General features: G+C 46.8%; 1 protein-coding gene across 6 annotated transcripts in view; it reads left to right on the forward strand.

Annotated features, from left to right (window-relative positions):
- Positions 1–25893, forward strand: part of Clec16a (C-type lectin domain containing 16A) — a 189389-nt gene that overhangs the window by 45624 nt on the left and 117872 nt on the right. For 4 of the 6 annotated variants that reach the window (XM_074059112.1, XM_074059116.1, XM_074059114.1 and 1 more), the window contains 3 exons: positions 4268–4499; positions 18104–18239; positions 22799–22899. In XM_074059112.1, the coding sequence (XP_073915213.1) occupies positions 4268–4499; positions 18104–18239; positions 22799–22899 (469 nt within the window). The remainder of the gene's footprint in view (positions 1–4267; positions 4500–18103; positions 18240–22798; positions 22900–25893) is intronic. The other 2 variants (XM_074059113.1, XM_074059115.1) reach the window with 1 other exon arrangement.

Here is a 25893-nt window from a genome sequence, read left to right on the forward strand (position 1 = left end):
ACCCAGACTTAGTGGGGGACATTCTGTATGATCCCAAACTCCTCCTCCACCCAGGCCCCCAGGCCTTCGTTGTTCCCATCCTCCCTCCCTTTTCCTTGTCTTGTAGAGCTTGCTCTCAGACCCCCCATCTGAGAGGCCTCAGTCTTCCCTGACCCCCCTGGGGATTCTCCTTCCTGAAATATTTGACTCTTTAGAAAGCAAGGACTAGAGCCTTGGGTTGGAGGAGCACTAGGCTGGGGGAGGTTTCCTTTACCAGCAGGCAGATGCACACCCTCTGGGGAGTAGGTAGCTAAGCCCTCTGGCTACCCTTGAAATCCCATTGCTGACTTTCCAGTGGCCCTGACCCTAGAAGCCAGCCTAAGAATCCAACCACAGAACTCCAGGCCCTCTGGCAGAACACATAGGCAGCAAGGAGGCCCCTTCCCCATGTTCCTCCTGAGCCCTGGCTCAGCCCCTGGGAGATGGACCCTTGGCCAAACCCAAGCCTATGACATTTGTGAAGTGGAATGCTTCCTGATGGAGCATTATGTACTTTGCTGTGAGAAGCTAAACCTAAAGTCTTCTGCGTTTTGACTCCAGAGGGGGCTTTGTCATTTCTTTTTGTTGGTTTCATTGCTTTTTCCTTGTGCTAGGGTCACTCTGACGGAGTTAGGCTCTTTTTGCACCCCTTCCCTCCTCCCTTCTCTTCTCCTTTTTCTGTTCTTTTTCCTTCTCTATGCAGAATGACACAGACCTCACCCTGCAGCCAGGAGCTCATGCAGCAGCAGCTGGAGAGCCCCTGCCCTGCTCTAGGCTTAGTGCTGAGAGCGCAGCAGGGAGGTGACACCTGGATGTCTAGAGTCACAGAAGAATTCTGGAGGTCAGCAGCCAGAGGATTTTGAAAGGGCAGCAGCCAGAGGATTTTGAAAGGGCAGCAGCCAGAGGATTTTGAAAGGGCAGCAGCCAGAGGATTTTGAAAGGGCAGCAGCCAGAGGATTTTGAAAGGGCAGCAGGGATGATCATGAATTTCTTCCTACATTTTCTAGCCAAGTCCTACCAGCTTCTCCATGATAACTATGGCATTCTGATGTTAGTATTAAGGAAAAATCGAGTTTTTGATATATAGAGGAGCTGGACGCCAGTGGCTCACACCTGTAATCCTAGCTACATGGGAGGCTGAGATCAGGAGGATTGAGGTTCCAGGCCAGTCTGGGCAAATAGTTTGAGAGACTCCCATCTCCAAAATAACTAGAGCAAAATGGACGAGATGTGTGGCTCAAGTGGTAGAGCGCCTGCTTTGTGAGCACAAAGCCCTGAGTTCAAATTCCAGTCCCACCAAAAACCAACAAACAAAACATATATATATAGACATATATACACACACATATACGTATGTACATATACATACGTACATGTACATATGTACGTATGTATATGTGTGTATATATATGTGTGTGTGTATATATATATATATAAATATAAAAGAAAACAAAAATAGTCCATCATCCCAGTGTCCACCTGACCCACATTGAATTTTAAAAACATAATATGTTTGCATAATGAGAAATTTCAAACCAAATGAAAACATGTCAGCGTGTTGTATGTGGTGGGTAGGCGCAGTGCCTTCCCTTTCTCCAGAGTTGAAAAGTGAACACGTTCTCGGGCCACTTTCCAGGGAAAGTTGTGCTTCCACTCTTGCGTGTAGCCTTTGAAAGCTTTTGAAAGGGACCTGCTTTAGGGCCTCTTCCTGCTTTCCATCCCAGCACTGTTTCTGCATCAGTCCGCCTAAGAATCAGAAGACCTGTCTCTTTAGCATGTGATTGGACTCCCACTATGTAGCCAGACAGATCATAATTGCCTAACCGCTCCCTCGCAGTGGACCTTTAGGTGGTTTCCAGCTGTTCACTGGACGGTTACGTTTCCAAGATTAGAAATCCCCACTAAGCATGCTCCCCTCCCTCTCCTTATCATGGAGAAAACAGGTCCTTCGGAGAGTTCTTAAGTCCATGCCCGCGGCTGTTATTTCTCTATGGACACAGGCCAGCAAAGGAAGGTGGCTGTCATATGTTGGATGCTTACTGTTTTGTCACTCTCTGAAGGAACTTTTTGATTTTGTTTTGTGGCAGTGCTGGGATGGAACCCAGGTCCCCATGCTCTTCCACTGAGCTGTGGTCCCAGCCCTGCAGGAGCTTGAATTCAGTTTCATTTGGTTCTAGACCAGAATGATTCACCTGATAAAGAGCTCCTCTGGGGGTCAGAGCATCATGACAGCCTGAGCCCTGTGCTGTCTTCTCTCAGTTCTGTACTGAGTCCATGTAGAGCTCAGTTTTCCTTAGTCATCCTGTGAGTGTCTGCTCATGACCTCCACCTGGGAGGTGTTTGCTCGGTATTTGCTCTGGGTTTTCTGTGTCTGACAGTGGATCTCTGTGTGGCTTGCTCTAAAATTCCCTGGGAGAAGGCAGTGATGGGAAGACGCAGTCACTTTATCTTGTGGGCCTAACTTGCCAGGTTGGTCCTTCAAGAGAGGGGGGGCTGTCCAGGGCTGCATTTGGTCACGCAGAGTCCTAAGTGAGTCCTGATGGATGCCGTCTGTCAGGCAGTGCGTGCTCTGCAGGCCCACATCTTCAGGCTCTTGGTGGCTGGCGTCTGTAATACACTAGCCGTGTTTCCTGGGCAGTACAGTCATGTCTCAATTTATCTGTCATTTTTGTGGTTGAATAATCCAAAGTGGGTAAATAAAAATGAATGTTTGGATTTGTATGCTAATTTGGCTCACAATTGAGTTTGTTTTGAGCATTATTGAAATTAATTTGTGTTCCTTGAGCATATCGCACTTATTGGCAAGGTATGGTGGCCCCCAGAATACAATTGATGGCTCTTTCGGGTAAATTCATGAGATGGGTAATCCATATCAAGATAATGGAAAAGTTTATTCTAAAACTTTTTTAAATGACAAAATGATGTCTGAACATTACTCAGAGTCCGCCAAGAGGAAAACACTACAGTCAAAATCCTGTCCCAAGAAAATCAATTTCCTTGTCTTTGCTCCTTTCTACACATAGTCCTTTTGCATGTATAGACTTTTTTTTTTGGAGACTATTTTGTTGTCCACTGTGTTGCCTGGGCCGGCCTCACACTCCTTGGGGTTAAGCCGTCCTCTTGCCTCAGCTTGTGAGTAGCTGGGACCGTAGGCACGTGCCTCCGTGTCCAGAGCATGCACGCTTTCTAAAGAGCGCTAAGCATGGCACTGAGACTGCACTCTGTTCCCGGGGAAGTACTATCATTTTAAGAAGAGCAAGCTTGGATCCAGATTCTAGCTCTGCAGCACAGTAGCTAGTGCTATTGGAGTCTCGATTTTCTCAACTCTAAAATAGACCCATAGTTCTTGTATATCATGGCTGTTGTGGAGACAGAGATGCAGGAATAGTGGACATGAACCCAAGTGATAGGGACCCTTCTCATTTCTCTTCGAGGACTCTGCCTTTTCCAGACAGAAACTTCCTTTGGAGTGAGTGGTCTTTGACTCAACACTGGCGCGCACCAGGCTCTTTCTAAGGAGAGCCAACATATAACTGCAGCCAGCTTGCCATACGTGCTTTTTTCTTCTGTTTATTTTTATAATAGCAAGACATGCTGGTGTTCCATTTCCTGTAGTAATGCATAGCTGCCTTTAAAATGAACTTCTGTGTGGTTGGAGGTGTAACTCAGTGGTAGACTGATTACCTAGCATGCATGAGGCCCTAGGTTCAATCCCTAGTACTACCATAAACAAACAAATAAAAAACTTACATAAGTTAAAAGTTAATAATAATGCCAGTGTCCTACAACTAGGACACAGATGGTGTGACTGTGTGGCCTCTGCGCTTTGGCTTCCTCTTCTGTAAAGGGAGGACAACAGTCATCAAGTCATGGAGTTGCTGTAGAACTTAAGTGAGATACTATAGTCAGAGATCTGGGAACAGCAAGTGTCACCTACAAAGTGTGCAAAAGTGCTAACTAGAAGTGCTTTTCCTATGTGAACAGCTGTTGTTTGGGGAGTATAGCACTGGGAAGTAGAAAGCAGCATTTCTGATGTAGGACTGAGCAATAAGTGGTAGCTGGCACAATGGTTCCAGTCACTTGATAGTCATGACGATCTTAGCAATATGAATAGTCCTGACACCAAACCAGGAGGCAGCATTTGTTGTTGGGGGATGACTTTCTTAGATGGGATCACTTGGCAGCTTGCCAGCATCCAGTGAGATCCCAGCATCCCAGGTAATCTGTGGCCTTTCTTGGACTTTCTTAGGCCAAGCCCAGCATTCGGTGCTTCACTAAACCCACTGAGACCCTTGAGCGGTCCCTTGAGATGAACAAGCACAAGGGCAAGAGGCGGGTGCAAAAGAGACCCAACTATAAAAACGTGGGGGAGGAAGAAGACGAGGAGAAAGTGCCCACTGAGGACAGCCAGGAAGACGCTGAGAAGGCTAAAGGTACAGAGGGTGGTTCAAAAGGCATGAAGACGAGTGGGGAGCGTGAAGGTGAGTGTACCCAGGAACCACGTCCTGCACCATGTTGCTGCCCACAGCCAATGCTGCCGTCTGTGTCCTCTGTCCTTTTTCTGCTCCCACATGTGTCTTGTGGATGCTTCTGCTTGTCCCCACTGCCCACCAATGTACCTCATCCCAGACAGAGCAGACAATCAGAGGCAGCTGGGGGTTGTCACATCAAGACAAGTCCCACCCTCGTTGGATGGGTGGCCAGCTCTCCTAGCCCCATCAGCAGGGCATCTGTAGCTGTAGCAGAGCTGCTCACTTAAGCTGTGACTGGCTTTCCAAGTGTAAAAAGAGGACCACAAATAACACCTGCGGTGTAGGACTGTTAGGAGATTGAAACGAAATAATGCTTCTGTTCTGCCCAGAGCAGTGACTGGCCTGAATGAAATGCTCTGTGAGTATTTGTGGCTGCTACTGCCATCACTGTTATTATCGTCATCTTCATTCATCATTAATGTGTACTCACTCCTGGTGACTGGGGATGATGATTTGTATCCAGTGCACTGTGGGAAGAAAAGGGGGCCTATGAAACTATTTCTTCTAATAGACTATGGTTTCTTGGAGTCACAGAAGCAAATGTAGTCCCCCAGATTCTTCCACCAAGCGTTTCAGAAAATGCGTCAGTGTGGCGTGAGGTACACTGTGTGACGCATATGCACTTGGTAAGCAGAATCCTTTCTGTCCTGGGATGATTGGCTTTGCCTTCTCCACCTCCCCTTGTTTAGGTGCTGACACCTTTTTGAGCTTGACAGTGTCTGCTCTGGGATCAGGCACACATGGGCTGGCAATTACTTATGTCATGGGCCAGGCTCACAGCCACACACAGATGGAGCTCTGGCCGCAGCTCCAGGCAGTAGAAGAGGGGGTGATGGGGACTCTGCGTGCTGGCAGTGGGGCCAGGGCTCTGCTCACTGGAGGGAGGGTCCAGCCACACTTACTGAGGCGGATGCAGCCTCTTCTGGGCAGCCTGGCTGGGGTCTGCTACAATGTGGGGCACACTGCCACTGACCTCCTGAACCTGGGCAGTGGCGGCGCTAAAGCCACCTCTCCCAGCCTCATCAGTAGGGCATCTGAAGCTGTTGCATGAGCTGCCCATAGAAGCAGTGACCGGGAACTTCTTTGCCTCTGGGAGTTCCCTGCGACTTGGCCCCCAGAAAACACTCCCACCTCCCCAATCCACTGGCCCTGCCCCAGCAGGGTTTTCCTAGTAGTAATCAGCGAATGCCATGATTGCATGACCTGGAGCCTCCTGGCTCTCCTCTGAGCTGAGATCCCTAGCCTGCTTTTATCTGTGTTCAGTGGACAGTAAGCGTTTTTCATTTAGGAGTTCATTTGGCCTGGGCAACCTTTGTCAGCAAATATCATTTTGGTGGGAAGTTGAGGGAAAAACAAGGTAAGTCATACTTATTTGCTTCTTTAGGACATTTTAGTGTGTTTGTTAACTGGACAGAATGCTATCTGCTTAAACCCTAGGCTTAGCCATTACATAGCCACAATGGGGGCAAAGTGGACATCTTCACCTTGTTTTGTACACTGTGTTCTTGTCCATTTTGTCTTGGAAGGATGTTCCTGGTTTTGTTCCAGTCCTTTTAAGGGTTGCTCTCTAGCCAGACCTTGGCTGTGACTAACCATGGTATGGACAGAGCCGGCTTGGCCCCAAAAACATAGTCAATTAGTCAACCCAGACCCAGTGCTTGGGGACTATGGACCAGCTCAGCAAGGCTGCTGTGGCCACTCGGGCTGCTGGGATTGGAGTTGGGCTCTCTGGAATTGGGAGTGCTGAGCCCTACCTCTTTGTGCAGAGGACTGGGGAGGAATTTTCACCAGCCTTCCAAAGTGGGTTTCCCAGATGGTCACTTGACCACATTGTGCCATACAGCCTAAGAATTTCCCCGGAGGCTTGCTCAGGCCTGGTGTTAGCCTCAGAGGTCAGCCAAGCGTGGCTCTCAGTGACCCCCATGACCATTCGGTTGCCCTCATAACTTCTGGAACACATTAATCATTCCAAAACATGACGGACCTGTCACCTTCCCACTCAGCTCACTTAACTACATATAAGCTGTCACGGACCTGTCTTTCCAGGAGCAGCACTTGTAGTCTGGAACTTTCTGAAAAGTCTGTTAGATCTCTTAGTCCCCCTCTTGAAGGTGCAGTGGGGTATTTTCTGCTTGGACAAAACCCCACAGCTATTAATTCCTGTGACTCAGAAGGGCCTCAGGCACATTCCTTCATTCATGTTGTGATGCAGAGGACAGCGGAGAGGGTGTTCTGGCCCTGCCAGCTAGGTCTGGGTCAGGTGCCTATGGTAGCTCCTTCCATAAGGTGTGGTGCGCGTTTCGGAAGCAGGGCATGGGTGCCAGGCCACACTATGTACCCATACCCCCAGTTTCCTCACGGCCATCTACTTGCTTTCTCCCTTCCTGGGCTAAGGTGGGGCTGTGGGTCTACTCTCCTCCACGTCATTCCTCCTCTAGCAGACTGCTCTCATTGTCCCTGGATCCATGAGGTAGTTGACAGTCTAGTTGTGACAGACACACACAAGTAACTCTTTAGAGGCTGGCACCAATCCGTCCCCATCTCTGCTGCCTTCCTTCTAGTCATGGAATCTACTTAAAAATGAATGTGCCTGGGTATGGTGGTGCATGTCTTACAAACCTGCCCTCAGGAGGTGGAGGCAGTGTGGGCTACATAGTGAGACCCTAGCTCAGAAAAAGAAACCAAAAAAAAAGGACATGTGGTCACGAGGCACAGTTTTGCCATGACCTGATTTGAATGTGGCATTGATGTATCTTTTACAAATGCAGCACCCAGAATTCACACCTCCTCCACATTTAAGCACAGACAAGGAAGTTGTGTGAAATGAGTGTGTGCCCCTGACCCATCTACTCCCATCCCCAGCGTGCAAAGAAATTTGCTCTGCCTCAGTCCCAAGTAATGGGTGACTCATTCTGAAACCACGAAATCACAGGGCCCTCAATCTGCAGAAACTGAATATTAAAAGGAAAAAGGGATGTCATAGTCCCTGTAATCAAAGAAGTGTTCACTCTGCCAAAGAGTCAAACATGCCAGGGTACAAGTTCATTTCTTAGCTTGCCCTTCAGTCTGAAGGACAGCCATCTCTTTGTGGATTTACTAAGAGCGCTAACTTCATAAACAGACCTGAGACAAGAGACTAAACCATTCACACTCCCTGTTTGAACAGCAGGGCTGGGCTTTTGGTTTCTTGCCTGTGGAACAAGAAGGCATTTATTACCTAGCCTGAACCTGACTTTCAGAGCCTGGCCTTTTTCTGGAATTCCAGTAAGGGTGTGGAGTGAAGGAAGGCAACTGATCTCAGCTAGGATTGAGGGATCACTGGAAGTTTATGCCCCCAGCTTTGCCTTTTTTTTTTTTTTCCTTCTGTTACTCTTTTCTTAAAGTCTCTACTAGAATAAAATGAAACCCGGCCTCATTTGTCTTGCAAAGCCTGATGGTATTCTGACCAGGTGAGCAGGGACTAACTGTTGGGAGGTTGAGGTCTGAATCCTAGCCCTGCCCTTGGGCAGCTGTGTGACTCTGGGCAAATCATTGCCCAGACAGGTGTCATTTGTCCACCTGGAGAAAGGCCTTCCTAACACCCAGGCCTCAGGTTGTCACAGTGAGAGCGCCTGCACTGCAGCATTTACCTTGTGACATGAAAGCACCAAATAGGAGCCCTGGCCAAGGTGGAACACAGGTTGAGGAACTTGGTTGGGTGAACTCTGTGCTTAGACCCCTGGCAATTTCTGCAGGGCCCATTCCTCTGTTTCTATTGCTGATAAGTGAGGTGAGTGAATGAGTGTGGATATAAGTGTGTGAAATAATGGGAAGAGAGGGAGGAGAAGGAGTGAATTGGTAGCCTGGACACTGTTGGGAAGACGTGGGTGTCAGCTTTCCAGTGGCTGAGCTAGTGGGAGGAGGAGGATTAAAGGTGAATGAGAACAAATACTCTGAAGAACAACTTCTCAGAAAACCTTTCCCACTCAGTCTCCTGCTGTTCAAAACCAAAGGACAGGGAACTTCCAAATTCTCAGCTCACCACACTTTATTCTCCCCAGGGCAGGGGGTGGTGCTTGTACCTTGAAACTCTGCTCCAAAGCAGCCAACATCACAAGATTCCACACTCACACATACACACACACACACCCTGCCCCCGCCTTCCTAGGTAACCAGCAGATCATCTTCCCCTTCCCTTGATTTCTGTGAAGGCTTCTCCTTCTCCCCTTCCCCTCTCCCATTGTCTGTCTTGCTGTGGTTTCTGGAACATGCAACACAGGGCAATGGGGAAAATCCTTGGACTTGTGAAGCAGGGGTACTCTTCGGAGGCTATGCCTGCCACTTCCCTGAAAAGTACTTCATTACCAAATAGGAATCCAATTAGAATGTGTGTCATCATTCTAGCAAGTCAAGGAATTATTTTTGTTCTTTGAAAAGTCAGTGTGTCAGAACCCTGGAGCTGAATATGTGGCCAGAGTTGTCCTATCAGGAGGCAGAAACTGGCGTCCTGGGATCCTGAGGGCCTTGAGCCTCTCCTGGCCGCCACGGCTCCTGTAGCCCTGCACAACTGCTATGTGGATAGTGAATGATAAATGAGAGGTGGGCCCTACCACTCTGGGTTTTGGTTTTGGTTTTCTTGTGACAAAATATACTTATATAACATAAAATTTACTATATTAACCTTTTCTTTTTTTTTTTTTTTTTTTGCTTTTGAGGTGCTGGTGTTGAAGCCAGGGCCTTGTACATACCAAGCAGGCATTCTATACTGAGCCTGTGCCCTTCCGCCCTGGCCATTTTTAAGTGTGCAGTTCAGTAGTGTCTTCATGTTGTTGTGCATCCATCACCACCTTCTCCAGAATTCTTTTATCTTGAAAATCTTCCCAGAAACTCTGTTCCCACTAAACAACTCCCATTTCCCCTTATCCCAGCACCTGGCAACCACTACACTTTCTGTGTCCATGGATTTCACTGCTCTAGGGAATCTCACATAAGTGGCCCCAGACAGTATTTCTTTATTTTGTTATGTTAGTGGAAATATTTTTATTATTTTCAGTAATCTGAAAAAATGATACATGAATGTTATTTTTACAAACCATTTAAACAAAGTAGAAAATGAAAAGCTCCATAATCAATTCCCATGCAACCACCTTCTGAGGGTATGGGAAGATTTAGTCACAATATAATCATTACATGAAATGGAGAGTATTTATGTGGTCATTAAAAAAAATAAGCATGAGTTGAGCCAAAAAATTTAACATAGCTACTTTGGGAAGTTGGAGAAACATAGAAGGAGTAGGAAACTGGAAAATTCCCCTTTTATAAAGTAAGTGAAATGTGTGTGCTTAGCAATTTGTGTGTGTGCATGGAAACAAAAGCTAAAGAATTAGAAGTAGTTCTTCTGGGGAGTGGAATTCAGCACCACAGGCAGGGCACGCAGATACCACATGTGGCTGTGAGCCTTGCAGGAGAACTTTACTTTGCATTTTATGAGTGTTTACTGGTTACCCAGACAGAATAAAGCCAAGAAGTAAGATGCAGCGTCCAGGTATTTAAACACAAAATCCTCCTGGAAAGCTTATTACGATTCCTATCAATGGTAGTAAATCACTCAGCTTCTCAGTCCTTACGAAGTTTTTGATTTAAACATTAAATTTACTTCAAAAGTCCTTATATAAGCCAGTCATAAATAAAGCTTTTATAATGTATTTCTAAAATAAATAATTTCAATATCTGCTTCATGAGTGACAGTAATATTAAGATGATAGTACTGTTTTCCTAGATTTTCTAAACTTAACAGTTTTCAAGATTGGTTGTTAGTAGCAAATCTTGATTTTCAGTGCAGGTTGAGGATCCTCATTAAAATGTACAGGGCCACAGTGCTCTCAGACTCTGCAGTGTCTGTGACTACTCCCAGTATCGGGAGAAGTCAGTTATCTTGGGGATGGGATGCATTTTGTTTCAGTCACACCTTACCTACATAGCCCAGAGGGAATGCCCAGGGAGCAGGCTCCACAGTGTGGAGTTTTCACTTGAGACATCCTGTCAGCGCTCCAAGTTTTAGATTTTGTAGTTTTGCATTACTAATGCTGAACTCGAACCTTGCTAAAGCAAGACAGAAACATGATACTTTAAAATTATTTTAAATTCCATAGGAATTATATTATAATAAAAAAAGCTATTTAGTGTTAAGTGTTCTCATGCTCAAATTCTAAAAGTAATCTTTAGTCCTCAAACTGATTTTTTTTTTTTTGGTGGTGCTAGGAATGGAATGGAATGGAACCCAGGGCCTTGCACATGTGTGCCAAGCGCTACCACTGAGAGGCAACCCCTACCCTCCCAGCTGAACTTTGAACTCCACATTTTTTCTGTTTTAGTGAAATTGATGTAATAACTATGATGTTAATCAATGTGTTCTTCCTCTTCACTGAAATTTGTGCTTTTCTTTGTCCTTGGGCACCTTTATTATCTGCTATGGAGGCACCCCATGGACTGTCTTCTTTGTGTCTCGCTCTTGTGTTCTGGCTTGCTGAAATGCTATGGCCTGTCAGGTGTCAAAGGCAGGCTCTGCCACCCACTTTCATTGTCTCCTCTTTTCCCAGTTTCTTCTGGCTCAGGAATTTGCTTGCTTTTCTTTCGTCTTTTTCTTTCTCTTTTGGAAGCCCCCTTGTGCAAGTGTTGGTTAGGACAGCGCAACTGGCATCCATCCTCCTGCTTTCCTAACATGGAGATCCCCAGCATGGCGCTTCTGCATGGGAGGAACGGGACAAGCCCCATTGCTCTTTCCTGTCAGTGCACAGCACCTTTATCACACTACCAGGTACTAACCATTGTGCACCACCCTGGACGACGGCAGCCCCTTTACTGTCTCTGGGATCTTTCTCCTTCTTCAGAGAAACCCTTCCAGCTTTACCATACTTGCAAAATACCCAGTGTAGGCTACTGTTTGTCAGGGAGGAGGGCCAGGTGGATACACACGCCATGCTCTTGCTTGGAGCCAAGTAGCCGTTGTTTCTTTAGGTGGAGTGGCTGGGAAGCTGTGAGAACACCAGCCTCTCCCTACCCGACACAGGCAGGTGGGCGGGCCTCAGCATCATGGCTCTGGCACTGGGATGATGGCAGCAGCAGGGCCTCTTCCTGCTGTCCCAGAGCTGGAGCCTGCCCCCGCCCCCTCCCCCGCCCCTGCCTCAGACCACCTGGTGACAGGTCATTAATCCTGCTCTGATGCTGGCCAATCTCCCCTTTCAAGTCATATAACAGCCCTTGTTTGTTCAAATATATTTCTACACTGGATTTTTATTTATACTGGGCTTGTGCTTATAGAAGCAATTTTTCAAACTTTACTTGAAAATAATTTCAAATTTGCAAAACCTTGTGAAAACAAAATATCGTAAAGAACCCCCATTTACCCAGCTTTTTTTTTTAAATTTTATTTTATTGTTTTTACATTTACTTACATGTATATATATTATTTGGGCCACACCCCCCCCCCATTTACCCAGCTTTCTGATTTGCTTACTGGCATTCTCTCTCCATTCTCTGTAAGCGGGGTCCCTCTTCTCTCCATGTATTAGTGTGTCTCATGCACATAGACACCAGTGTTTTCATGGTCCCCACTTCGCTACTATATTTAACTTTTTTGGTATGCAGAGCACCCCAGAGTTGGCCCATGGGGATGCTTTCCAGTTGGTTGCCATGACCTTGTGATAAGCCCCTGTCATTTTTTTGAGCAGTTTCTGGCAGAAGATATTCCATGTTCATCTTGTACTCTTCTTCCCAGTCCTGGAGTGAGCCATTTCCCTGAAAAGCTCTCCTTACTCTCAATGGGCATTACTTTTACTTTTTTTTCCCCCGCAGTATTGGGGTTTGGACTCAGGGCTTTGTGCTTGCTATGAAGGTGCTCTGCCACTTGAGCCATGCCCTCGCCTCAGTTGGCAATAGTTTTAGAGACAAGACCTGGGCACTGAATGTTCTTCTTCTGGGATGTCTCTGCTTTTTGGTCCTTTCAGCGGACAGAGCTAAGAAGCCAGGAAGAGGCAGGGCATATGTTCCCAACATGCACATGTCTGTTTCAGAAATTGAAAGTTAATACCACCACCTCCACCTCCAATCCGTTTCCATATGGTGCTTGTGTTCCTCCATTCCAGACTTGTATGTATTTCCTTTCACAGAGAAATTCCTGACTCTCTACAACATTAATACATTTATTTGCTCAATCCTGAAATACAGCCAAAAAATTTCAAAATTGCTTCACTCAGAATTGTTTATTGTTTAGTAGTAAAGAGCTGAGGATTGGTCTGTAGTGCTTCACCCTCTATTATACCACTGTCCCGGTACTGCACTCACCCCCACCCAAGTGTGTATGGTGGAGTACTCTGATCACCGCTGCTCAGGTTGGCCTGCCCGTCCTTCCTTCCTTTTTCCCTTTCTGGGCTGGGTGTGACATGCATTTTAAATAAATTTAGCCACCTCCCACCACGAATTTAGGGTTCTCCCCTTTATTCTAGTGATACGGTTTTTGTGTGTGTGTGTGGTACTGGGGTTTGAACTCAGGGCCTTCACCTTGAGCCACTCCACCAGCCCCTTTTTGTAAAGGGTTTTTTTTTGAGAGAGGGCCTCGAAAACTATTTGCCCAGGTTGGCTTCGAACTGTGATCCTCCTAATCTCTGCCTCCTCAGTAGCTAAGATTACAGGTGTGAGCCACCAGTGCCCTGCTCTCAGTTTTCTTTTTTAAATACGTGAGATATCAATACTCAAAACTGTGAGACCCTGTCTCAAAATTAAAAAAAAAAAAAAAAAAAAAAAAGATTGAGTGTGGTGCCACATGCCTCAGGTGCCTGAGATCTCAGCTACTGAGGAGACAGAGGCAGGAGGTCACAGGTCAAGGTCAGCCCAGACAAAGTTAGCCTAAGACCCTATCTGAAAACAAACTATAAAAGCCAAAAGGCTGAGGAAATGGCTCAAATGGCGCAGTGCCTGCCTATTAAGCACGAGGCCTGGGTTCAATCTGCATTAGTGACAGACAAACAAACAAACCAGATCTGGTGTTTTCTTTGACCTTGCACATGGGGCAGGTAGCATACTATATGTGCTGTTGGCTCTTTGCTCTTTTTATTTAATAGGAGCTCTGGAAGTTCCACCAGGGAGCTCTTCCTCCTCCTTCTTACAGTGGCATTGTGCGTGTCATAGCTCAGTCAACAGTCTCTTGTCTTGGACATTTAGGGAGTTCCCAGCATTTGGGAATTACACAGCACAGTGAATATCTTGAGTATGTGTATTTTCATATTGTTGGAGGTGTTTCTGCCAGGTAACTTCCTACAAGAGGGATGGGTAGGTTGAAGGTTATAATAGTAAGTTGGACTTCCCTTTTAAACTATTTCATTGGGGAAAAATAGGGAGCTTGTTGGAGGAAAATGCTAAATAGGGCAGGAGATAGGATCTAGCATGCTAAGGAAGCATGCTAGAGACCCTGGGTTTGATCCTCAGCAGCCTCCCCTGCTCCAAGGGTTAAATAAGAAGTAGTGCAGGCAGCATCCACACATGACATGCGTTGTTAGGGCAAGCAAAGCTGGAGCTCAAGCCTCAATGGCTTGAGCTCAGGGCTAAACGGTTGCTGCAGTTCTTTTTAACCCCAAAATTGAAGCTGCTCGGTGGGACTGGGATGACTCACAGTGCAGTGAGATTCAGATAGAGTCCCTGCTTCAGTGACCATCAGTGGCAGACTGTCTGCATGAGTCCATTGGGTTGCTTTGCTTGATGGCAGAAGCTGGCTGCACTGAGATAGAAAATGTCAGCAGGACAGGTGGGAGTGGGGCCCACACGGCGGCACAGAGCCACACCGGATGTTCTGGTGTGGCTAAAGAGGACTTCACTGCGACCTCTCCTCTCCAGTACCCTCTTTTAAAGATGTCTGTAGAGTCCATTCGAGAACAGTGAGAAGTGGGGAGATGCTTACCCCCAAAGCTGTCACCACTCCCGTGCCAACAGCATTTTACATACAGTTTCAGGGAGCTGGCACACCCCAGGTAAGGACCATCATGTTAAGAGCTATTTGGGTACAGTTGTTTAAAAGAAGGGGGGAGCCCTGGTTGGACATTTGAATTGATCTATTCCATCTGGCAAACTAATCTGCACAGAACAGCTTGTTCCATCACTGTGGTGGCTGGATGAGAACTCCACAGGGAGCAAGGGACATGGCTGGGAGTGTTCTGGTGACAGTGGAGAGGCCCCGCCAGCCTGGGCCTGCACCAGTTGGTGACATGGTCTAGGGAGACTTTCATTGCCACGTTTCTAGGGCTGGGGCAGAAAACTGTCCCGGCTCCGGCTGCTGCGTTGTAGCTGTGCTAAGAATCTCTGCACTTTTGGGTGTTGCTCCCTCAGATAGTTTCCAGGATTGGACGGAACCAGCAGTGTTCAAGGCAGTTCTTTGTGAAGCCCCAAAATTTCAAGAAGGGTTCCCTGTGGAGTGCCTCTGAGGAAGCTGAGGGCAAAGATGTTTGGCACCCACCAGCCTTTACCTAGAGCAGTCCTGCTACCTTGATGGTATGCCTGGAAAACTGCCGTGCACATTAGTATTGATGGACTGGGGTGTGGCTCAGTGGGAGAGCACATGCCTACATGCATATGGCCCTGAGTTCCATCCCCAGCACTGCAAAAAATAAAAACACCCCAAATTATTAGCAAGCTGCTTAAAAAGAATGTTTGACAAGCACTTCCCTGGATTGTCTTTAACCTCTCCTCTGCTCCAGAATTCTGGTGGCATCCAGGGAGTTTAAAAGCTGGTAAGGGGACAGCTTTATCAGGCAACTTGGCCTCCAGAACAGGCACTGGGTCTTGGCTCTGCATCCATAGGAGTTCTGGGAGCTGAGTTCCCACCACTTCAGCCTGGCAGGGTGGCATCATGAACGTGAAACACAGGGGAGATGGGCTTGTGGTCACTATGCAGAGGTCAAAGGCCAGGAGTCTTGCGGGTAGAAATTCAGTTGTCTTTGATGGCATGCTTTATTAGTAAACACAATGTACATGTGAAATTGAAGCCTGCACACTCCAAGAATATATGTATTTGTTATTAATTGCACATTTGTATTACTGTGCTAATTTATAAACAGCATAAAGTGAACAAAATAGGTATTTTAAAGATAAGAATAGTTTAAAATTAAAAAAAAAAAAGAACTACCACGAAGTCAATCATCTCGCACCCCACTGAGGTGTCTGTGCCCCATTCTGGAGAAACCTGGGGTGTGAAAGGGGCTGTGCACTGAAGGGGCTGGCAGAGGTGGACACCAAAAAATGGCAGCACCACCTCCTTCTCTACTACTGCCACACGCTTCCTGTCCTGTTGTGTACTCAGCAGCTTTCTTTGCATTGACTTAATAAATTTATCCTAATTCTAAGCAGTCCTGTGCACATAAGAATAGGCTGTCTGTGCAGCTAGGATTTTCTTCTAGTGCCCATTAAAATAAATACAAAACCATACAGACAGAACTTGTCCAGAGGCCACTTAGAAATCATTGCAGATCAGATCGGGAGGGCAGGGCTTCCAAGACTGGCCTCCCAAAAGCCCTGGTCCCATGTGGACTTGCGTGAGTACGTTCCTCCATGTCAGGGGGTGGTCACAAGTGTAGTCATGCTTACAGAATCTTAGGAGGTGAGAGCGTGAGACGCCTCCCCATTAGAACACTTTGGGCACACAGCCACTGTGGATTGTGTTGGTCTGTGGACCACCCCTGCCACATGTCACAGCCAACATGGTTCGGTGCCAGCCATGTCTACTGCAAAACTTCCTGCACTGGGCTAGACTGAGGCACCAGTCCATTTGTCCATTCAAGAGTTATTTATCATGCACTTACTCTGTGCCAGGCCCTGGGCTGGGCATTGGAGATCCAGGAAGGACAGAAGATGAGGCAGCTACTCTGTGAAGCTCACAGTCTAGTGGAGGAAGCTCAGCAGTAAGTGGGTGAAACAGTAGAGAATATGAGATTCAGGTAGCTGTAAGGGCCGTAAAGTAGAATCAAGGAGAGGAGGAGAGGGGACAGCTCTCCCAGGTAGAACTCCAAATGATTGACCCAGATGCCCTTCTTTAAGCATGGCCTGCGCTTCCTGACATGCTCCTGCAGAGCACAGAGTGGGCATTAGTGCAGTCAAGCACTGAAGACTAACAGCCATCAGTCATGTTTCTAAGATGCTCTTGGATGTGATGTGACAAGAGGGCCAGTTCCTCTCTGTCGTCTTCTCTTCCAAGCCCAAACTTCAGCCTAATGGTCAGATTGAGGAACTCTTCAAAATCCCTGAGCAGATCCTCACACTGCCTAGCTTATTACAAGCAAGGAGAGTCTGAGAAACAGTCGTAGCCTGGGGAAGCTAAGCCCCCCACTCAATGGAACTGGGGGTCCTACAGCAGAAAGACATAGTTGGGAAAAAGGAATGAAATCTAAAAGAAGTATGTAGTTTAGTTAATATTAAAAAAGAGGTAAAGAAAAACCAGGTGGAGAGGATGCCCAAGAGGTCTTCAAGGAGGGGAGCTGAGCCTTGAGGATGTGGCAGTCCCACCTGTGTGAGAGAAAGAATAGCCATGTAAAGATTCTGGGGCGGAAACATGCATGGGGCATAGAGAACCATGGAGAAGTACAGCCCAGTCAGCGTGTGGGAGCTGGTGAGGAGGAGAGGGCCAGGACGTGAGGTCAGAGGAGGACGGGCCAGGCTCAAGGGAAGGCACAGCATACTGTTTGGATTTCATCCTGAGTGTGACAAGAGGCAGTGAGAGCTATGAACAGAAGAGTGAGGTAATTTCCATCTAAGCTCACTCATTCGTGTGAACTTAGAGGGCAAAAAGGAAGCTGAGACGTCAGGAGGAGACAGTGGTGGAGGCATCAGAGCTGAGCCATGCGTTCTCCTCCTTCTGGAAACACAAGTATGTTCATTTCATCATTGTTTGCTCCCCCATTACTTCTCTCAAAGAGGGGAGACTACCTGAACCCTGAGTTCCAAGGGTTGCCTGAGAAAGTCCTAGTTCATATGGTCAGGACTCGGGTGGAGAGATCCATCTGTAATTGCAGATGCTTCCTTTAGTAGTTCTCACTTTTCTGAAAATAACAGTGCCCACTATGCTCACGCTGGTTGCTAGAAGTTGCTCTTACTTCACTGGAAAAAAAAACCCAAAATATCCCAAAAGATTCCTTGCCCCGCTCTGCCTTCCAGAAGCGGTGAGTAGAAAGTTGAAGGCAGGAGGTCCAGTCATGCCAAAGCTGTTTTTAAAGTGGAAACAGCTTCAGAATGTTTTCATTGGATGCAGGTGTCTCACTAGCCACATGTCACATCATCTAAGCTGCTCCAGTCCTCTGGGAAGGAAATGTGCTATCAATAAAGTACTAAATAAATGATTGCAGTTTGTGTTTGGATCTCAAAGTCAGGGCCACATTTCTTGGTGTTGCCAAGATGAATGGGGAGAGAGGTTCTGGCCCAGTTGCTGTGGTGTGGTGCTGAGGTCCCAGCTGCACACTCAGACATGAACATTAGGGCGTCTGCTAGTGGAGGTCTGCGAGGTGCAAGGCTCAAGCTGTGTCCGCCTTTGCTTGCAGAGATCGAGATGGTGATCATGGAGCGTAGCAAGCTGTCGGAGCTGGCAGCCAGTGCCTCCGCGCGGGAGCAAAACACCACAGATGAGGAGAAGAGCGCTGCTGCCGCCACCTGCTCTGACAGCACGCAGTGGAGCAGGTAGGCCCTGCTGCTGGCCTGGCCCCTGGGGAGCATCCTCAGGGAGGAGGGGTGGGCTGAGCATGGTGGCTGCAGTAGCTCCTTCTGCCAGCCTGATGACCTCTCCTGTTTCGCCAGGCTGTTTCGCTTGCCCTTGTTCCCTCTTCTCCAGCCTCTGGCCATAAAGGCACAGCCTGGCCTTTGACACTGGAGTGCTTGCCCCTTGGAAAGAGGGTGGCCAGGACAGGGCACCAACACCTTGGAGCACTTGGCAGCTGGGTCCTGTCCAAAGTGTGCAGGCCATGTCCCCATCCGTCCCCCATCCCCACCGTGCTCTTCTCAGGAGGGATCCCCTTGGGGCCAGCTTTGGCCTCCCTACTAGCTTACTTCTGCCACTCAGACTGCCATGGTGGGGCTTCTGTCAGGACTCAGAGTCTGTAGTTAACTGTTGCGAGGGCTTCTTCATTCCAGGGTTGTTTCCTCAGCTGTCCCATGTCCACCTGCATAGTCCCCACAATGACCTCCTATGGACCCTGCTTTAGTGTTGACACAGGAACCTTCTTATTCATTAATCCAACTTCAAGGGGGGTGTCAAAGCCCACCCATTTTTTCCCTCCACATCATGTTTTCCTCTTTGGCAAATGTTTCAGTTACCTAACAGATGGGATTCATTTTTATCAGCTGTGCCAGAGAGCCATTTTCAGTTTTTGTTAAATAAAAAATACTGAAATACATACCTTGTGGGCTCTCAGTTCATATAACCTGTAAAGACCCTTTATTTTTATTTCATTTAATGACAAAAAAAAGTAACTCATAAAACTTTGAAAATGAAGGAAGCCCTTCTAAAGTGCAGAGGTGGGGCAACCTTTAGCTGCTTGACATGGAATCATTAGAGTAGGAATAATTATAAATGCCACGAGTGACGAGAGTGGAGGATTTCACGTGGCGGTGTCTCTGCACCTAAGTGAACACTGCTGTGTGTTCAGTTTCGTAGGTCCCAACGCACGGAAGCATGGAAACAGATGGAGCACAGGTGGAGCATCCTGTGGTCATGCTGTGGCCCTGGGACAGGAAGGAAAATTTCTGTGTCTGGCCCCTTCTGTAGGAAGCAGACCAAAGTGTTTGTTGGGGCTGGTGGCCTCTTGTTTTTTGAGTGTTAACAGAGAGGTTTTCTTCAAATTGGCCGAGATTCTTTCTAACCGTGAGTGGTTAACGTATGTCTTTGGCCACATGGTTTAATAAGGGAATCCTTGAGTTAGGCTACCTGCAGGCCTAGGAAGCTGTGGACCAGATCCCTGCTCTTCCTGAGGCCAAAGGCCAGGGAAGAGACTGGCCCAGCTGGAGCGTTGCTTCTCCTTTGCAAAGGTACTCAGTCGCCAGTTGTCAGAGACTGTGATAGCCCTCTGTCCCCCACTTCCCAGTGCTGCAGCAGAGAACATGCTGACAGGGAGGGAAGATGGCCACTTGTTCTTCAGGACCTAAATTTAATCTTGGCATTGATCACTTGCCCAAAGAAAACAGCATAGTGAAAACTAGAACTATTCTTATACTCCTTATGTATTGTGGGAAACATGGGCACTCAGGGTTGAGTGTAGATAGACTTCAGAAACTAAACGCATTCAAAACACTGTTCTTTTCTCTACAAAAACTTGTACAAGGCGTGACAGTGATGTACATTCAGAACATCTTGTGACGTCTATGGAAGGAATAAAAGTCCACGTGATTCCCGTATGTGGAGGCTCTGCTTTGGTCACCAGTTCTGTTCAGTGCTAACATTCGGAGAGTTCTGCCCCATCCGGCAGATGTGTCTGCTGTCATTTTTATTTTTCCTTGTTTTCTATCTAATATCAAATCCATTCATCTTTTTCATTTTATTACCATGTTGGTAAACAAAATGCCTTGTGGCTTCTTTATGCTTTCTCTGGTACATTAAAGGTGGTGTGTCCCTAGTCCTCCTCTGCTATTGATTGGTTATTCCTATTATTCCCAAACAAAAATATAAGCCAGATTTCAAATAAATGTCTGGTCCTTTACCCTGCTTTTTTTTTTTTTTTTTTTTTTTTTTTTGGTGGTACTGGGGCTTCGACACAGGGTCTTCACTTTGAGCTACTCCACCAGCCCTATTTTTGTGAAGGGTTTTTTCAAAATAGGATCTTGTGGAACTATTTGCCTGGGCTGGCTTTGAACCATGATCCTCCTAATCTCTGCCTCCTGAGGAGCTAGGATTACAGACGTGAGCCACTGGTGCCTCACTGCTCTTGAGTTTGGAGGAATCATTACTGGGAGTTTACAGAAACCCAGATCCACTCCTGGCAGAGCTGTTAACATGTCTATAAGGTGGAGCCCCAGTGGGGCCAGAAGAGCAGAGACTGAATGTCAATGTCCCCTTTGAGGTTTTTCTTTTAATTTTTGTGTGACACATGCTATTTGAAATGTTACCAGTACAATTTTACTAGTTTTTCAATTTAGTATTTTGGGTTTTTTTTCTCATACAAAATGATGGGTTTCATTATTACACTTGACATGTTTACAATGTACTTTGAGTCTGTTCACCCCCATCACCCTCGCTTCCCCTCTTCCTATCCCCAGTCCTCTCCCAAAATAGTCTCCCGATTAGGCTTGTGCCTTTTTGTTTGCATTTATGGATCTAGATTCTGCATAGAAAGAAAACAGGTGACATTTGTCTTTCTGAGTCTGGCTTATTTTTCTTAACATGATGATCTCCACCTCCATTCATTTTCCCGCAAATGACAAAATTTCATTCTTTTTTGTGGCTGAATAATAGTCCATTGTATATATAGAGCACATTGTGTTTATTCGTTGGTTGTTGGGGCACAGAAACTGGTTCTGAAACTTGCCTCTTGTGAACGGTGCTGTGGTAAACACAGGTGTGCAGGTGTCTCTGGTGCTGCTGGCCTACCTCCCTTTGGGTAGTTCTTCTAGGAGTGCCAGAGTCATAAGCTAGGTCTGTTTTCAGTTTCTTGAGGAATTGCTGTGTTGATTTTCATAGTGGCTGCACTAATTTACATTCCCACCAACAGTGTGTAAGGGCTCCTTTTCCCTGTGTCTTCACCAGCATTAGTGGTTTATATTCTTAATGATAGCCATTTTGAGAGCTGAGGTGGAACCTTGCTATTGCTTTCACTTGCATTTCTGTTATGGCTATGGCTGTTAAACATTTCTTCCTGTGTTTATTGGCCATTTTACTTTTGAAAGCTGTTTGATTCATTTGCGCTTTTATTGATTGGATTATTGGTTGTATTTAATTTTCTGAGCTCTGTATATTTTCTGAATATTAATTCCTTGTCAGATGGTTGTTGTGAATTGACATTTATGGAGTTCAGAACTCAAGACAGTATAGAAGGTTTTGTTTTTGTTTTTTTAAAGATTTATCTATTTTATTGATTTTCAAAGAATTTCGGAGTTTTTTGGTGGGGTGGAGGTTGGTGATACTGAGGCTTGAACTCAGTGCCTCATGCTTGCTAGGCAGCCACTCTACCACTTAAGCCATTCCTCCAGCTCTGTATATTAGGTTTTGCAGTGTACCGTTTCCCTCCTGATGATCGCTGTGTGTCCTTCCAGTGCCCTTGGTCACTAGCTAGGGTGCTCTGCTCTCTGAGCCTCAACCTTGCATCCAGAGGGGGAAGACACAGATGGCCACAGAATCACACCTGGATCAGTGCATATCCAAGGCTGGTAAGCCTTGGAAGGGCGTGTTTGGGATGTGTGGTTTCTGACATCTGCAGCCACTCTTTAGAACTCACCCACAGAGTCCTAGTGGCGAGACCTCACTATTGACTCTTACAGTCAGGGAGTGTTGGTCCAAGAAATTGCTGTGCCGGGATCCTGCCAAAATGACATCATGGAGAGGTGCCTTTGAATATTAAGAGTAGAAGTCAACAGGAGCTGCCCAGCTCTGTGCCAGTCAGCCTTGCACCTGAGCCTTCCCAGTCACCCACAGCTTTTAGTGCCTTCACACAGGGGCGTGGGTAACTGGCAGAGGGTCTGCAGATAAGAAGAGGTCAAATCAGAATTAGAACCCAGGCAGTCTGGCTCCAGAGCTGTATTCTTAAACTTGTTCACGTGTTCCTTGTGGCTTTTTTTTTTTTTTTTTCTTCTTTTTTCTCTTTTGGTGGTGGTACTGGAGGTTGAACTCAGGGCCTCATGCTTACTAAGCAGGCGCTCTACTGCTTGAACCACTCTGCCACGTTCCTTGTGGCTCATCTGATATGGTGGGTCTACTGTGCTTCCCTGTTTTTCTCTCTTGACACCCTTCACTTTGAAGTGGTGACATGCATTTGTCTGTTCTGTCTTTGCCAACTGGCATCAGAGTGCCAAAGAGTGGGCACTTTGCATTATTGATCCCTAGGCATCTCAGACACCTGGTGAGTAATTGTTGAGTGACTAAGTGATCTGTTCCTTGGTCAGTTCCCCTCTTGATAGCAGTTTTCCATCTCTCATTTGTGGACTTACCACACAATAGTGGCTTTAAGTATAAGGCAAGGATGGCTGCAGACAGGCGGGAGAGGGGAGATGTGTGTGGTGTGCTAAGGCTCAGGCATGCTCCTCCTCTTTTCCAGACCCTTCCTAGACATGGTGTACCATGCGCTGGACAGCCCTGAGGACGACTACCATGCTCTCTTTGTGCTCTGCCTCCTGTACGCCATGTCTCACAACAAAGGTAGGCATGCTTACTCTCCTCGGGCCTTCCTGGGGCCCGGGGCTCAGGGTGGGGAGAGGAGAGCACCGTTGGGGAGGCGTTTCTTTCTGGCCCGTGGTGGACTTCTGCACGGCTTCTCTTCAGCCTTGTTAGAATGTTTTAAGTGAAGCCGTAGCAATGGGTGACTCAGGCGAGACGGGAAAGGTTAGGATGTGGCTGGCTTCACACTGCTTCTGTCCACCCCTTGCTTTATAGCTGATTTAGTCACTGGCCACTTTCCTAACATCACAAGTGGCACCAGTCAAATTGCAACCTTGGTGTTGCTATTTATAACACCTGGTGCTCTTGCTGTGGGTTTGGAGCTGAAAGAGACCTCAGTGGAAACACAGGTTTTCTTTCTGAAGAAAGGTGTGGTTCTCTGGCTTCCCTGTTGAGGCTGTGTGGCCAGGAGCCAGTGCACCTGACAGTCACTGGGACTTGTCATCCCCCTCCCTGCCCACTGCTGGTAACAACTGGTGTTTGTCCCACCTGGCCTGACATGGCCACATTTGGAAACTCCCATGTTAGAATTTCTTCAAAGAAGAATTCGGGAACATTCTGCTAGCCTCTGTCAAGAGCTGGGCTTGGCATAGATAATACAAGCGTATTGAGCAAGCCACGTCCGGGCCTGGCACTCCAAGGATCATTGTCTCAGGCTTGGAGTAATGATCACTGCTCGGGAGGGTCAAGACTGTCACCACTTCACAATTCAGCCTCTGTAGCACTGCCGGATCTTCTCTTACATTAAGACTGTGGCGACCCTGTCCTTTCCCATTCAGAAACCTTTAGTGCATCCCTCTCCTTCCCTTAACTGTACCTCCTGTTCCTGTCACATGGGGTATTCAGTCTGCACCATCTTCCAACTTGGTCTGATTCCAGAACTTCCTGTTACAGTCCGTTGGCTGTGCCCAGGTTTTAAATTTTGATGCAGTGGCAGAACTCTTTCATAGAGGTAAACTTGTGGCAGCTGTCATGATACTCGATGAACTCTTCAATGTTCTTTTGGTTGCAAGCCACAGAAACTGCCTCTCATTAATGAAAGCTAAGAGAGGAAGTCTGTAAGAAGGCCTCTGGGGCAGTTCACAGGATCCAAAGAAGCTTCCAAAGAGCCTAGGGAAGCTGGACAGGAACTGTCCAGGAACTTCTGGGGATCCCAGCAGCAAGCGTTCATGGCCTCCCCACAAGGGCTCTGATTTTGTCATAACAAATCCCAGACTAGGAGTCTGTCTTCATTCCTGTTTCAAATTCTTGGGCAAGAAATCTGATGGGTGCAGTGGTTTGTGCCTGTAATCCCAGCACTTCGGAGGCTGAGGCAGGAGGATTATGAGTTTGAGGCCAGCCTGGGCTATATAGCAGGACCCTGTCTGGAGGAGGTTAGTGGGGGTGAGAGGGAAGGGAGGTGGAGGGAGAGAGAAAGAGAGAAAGAGAAGTCTGATGGTACCAGCTTGGTAGCTTGGGGGTGTTTTCAGCTTTGGACCAGTCAGCAGTGGCTGGGGCACAGGGTCCTGGGGTTCTGGCCTGTGTCTGGGACTGTTCCTAAGGACAGTAGCTTCCATTGAAGTCCATCAGTTGCTCCCTACTGGGTGCTAATACACCCACATCTCTTGCCTTATGGTGCTCATTTGTGTGTTCTCCTGTGGTTTTCTCTTCCCTGTGTCACCACCTCCCAAATTTCTGCTTGTCCCAGGTTCTTCAGAAAGCTGTCTCGAGTCCTATGTGTGTGTGGGAGGGTTAATACCATCTATTGGGACACTTTACACACACCGCTGGATCTGACTAGCCAAGGCTTTGTTCAGGCTTTGTTTGTTTTGCATCTGTCTCCATGAATTACACAGTCTGTGTCGTCTTGTGACCCTCTTGTTTGATTTGCTGTCAAGGTTATGCCACCTCATGAGATGAATTAGGAAATACACCTTCCTTCATTGTCTCTTCTTAAATGTCTCTTAAACCAGTAATGCCATCCGGGCCTGTAGTCTGGAGTTTTTCTGAGGGAAAGGCTTAATCATTGTTTCTTCACTTGATACATGAATATTTGACATTATTTGTTTCTTCTTTTGGGGGCAGTATCAGGATTTGAACTCAGGGCCTCACACTTGCTAGGCAAGCATTTTATCTCTTGAGCCACACCCTCAGCCCTTTTTTCTTTAGGTCATCTTTGGGCTGTGATCCTCCTACCTCTGCCTCAAGTAGCTGTGATTATATGTGTGCTCCATCATGCCAAGCTTTTTTTTTGGCAGCACTGGGGTTTGAACTCAGGGTCTCATGCTCGCTAGGCAGGCACTTTTACTGCTTCAGCCACAGCTTGTCTTTTGAGATAGGGTCTCACTAACTTTTTTGCTCAGGCTTGGCCTTGAGCTGTGATCCTCCTATCTTTGCTTCTCAAGTAGCTGGAATTACAGACATGTGCTACCACTTCTGTCAAAGGTTATCTCTCTCCTCTTGAGTGGGTTTGGTGTTTTGTATCTTTCAAAGAATTTGTCATTCCAAAATTTGTCAAGTCTATTGTCATAAACTTGTTGGCAATACTCCTTTGTTGCTCTTTTATTGTCTGTGAGATCTGTAGTGCTGTCCCCTCTCTAATTCACAGTATTGATGGGTAATTTGGATCATCAGGTTTTATTGCCGTTCTCTATTGTTTTCCACTTCATTGATTTCTCTTCTCTATTTCTTACCTTCTAGTGCTCGCTTCAGATTTAATTTACTCATTTATCTTACTTATTTGTAAGATAGAAGCTTACATCACTGACTTTTTAAACCAGCCAAATTATTTTTATTTGTTAAATTAACAAAGTGAATTCAGCTGACTTTTGTTTGTCATGTAGTTCTGTGGATTTTAAACATGTATGGATTTGTGTGCACACCACCAAAGTCAGGACACATTGCACTTCCATTACCTAACACATTCCTTCATGCCATTCCTTCTCAGTCACAGCCTCTCCCCACAGTCACTGACTATCAGTCTGTCTTCTCTCATAA

The sequence above is a fragment of the Castor canadensis genome, chromosome 17, assembly GCF_047511655.1.
Source record: "Castor canadensis chromosome 17, mCasCan1.hap1v2, whole genome shotgun sequence".
In the NCBI taxonomy this organism is placed as follows: Eukaryota; Metazoa; Chordata; class Mammalia; order Rodentia; family Castoridae; genus Castor; species Castor canadensis.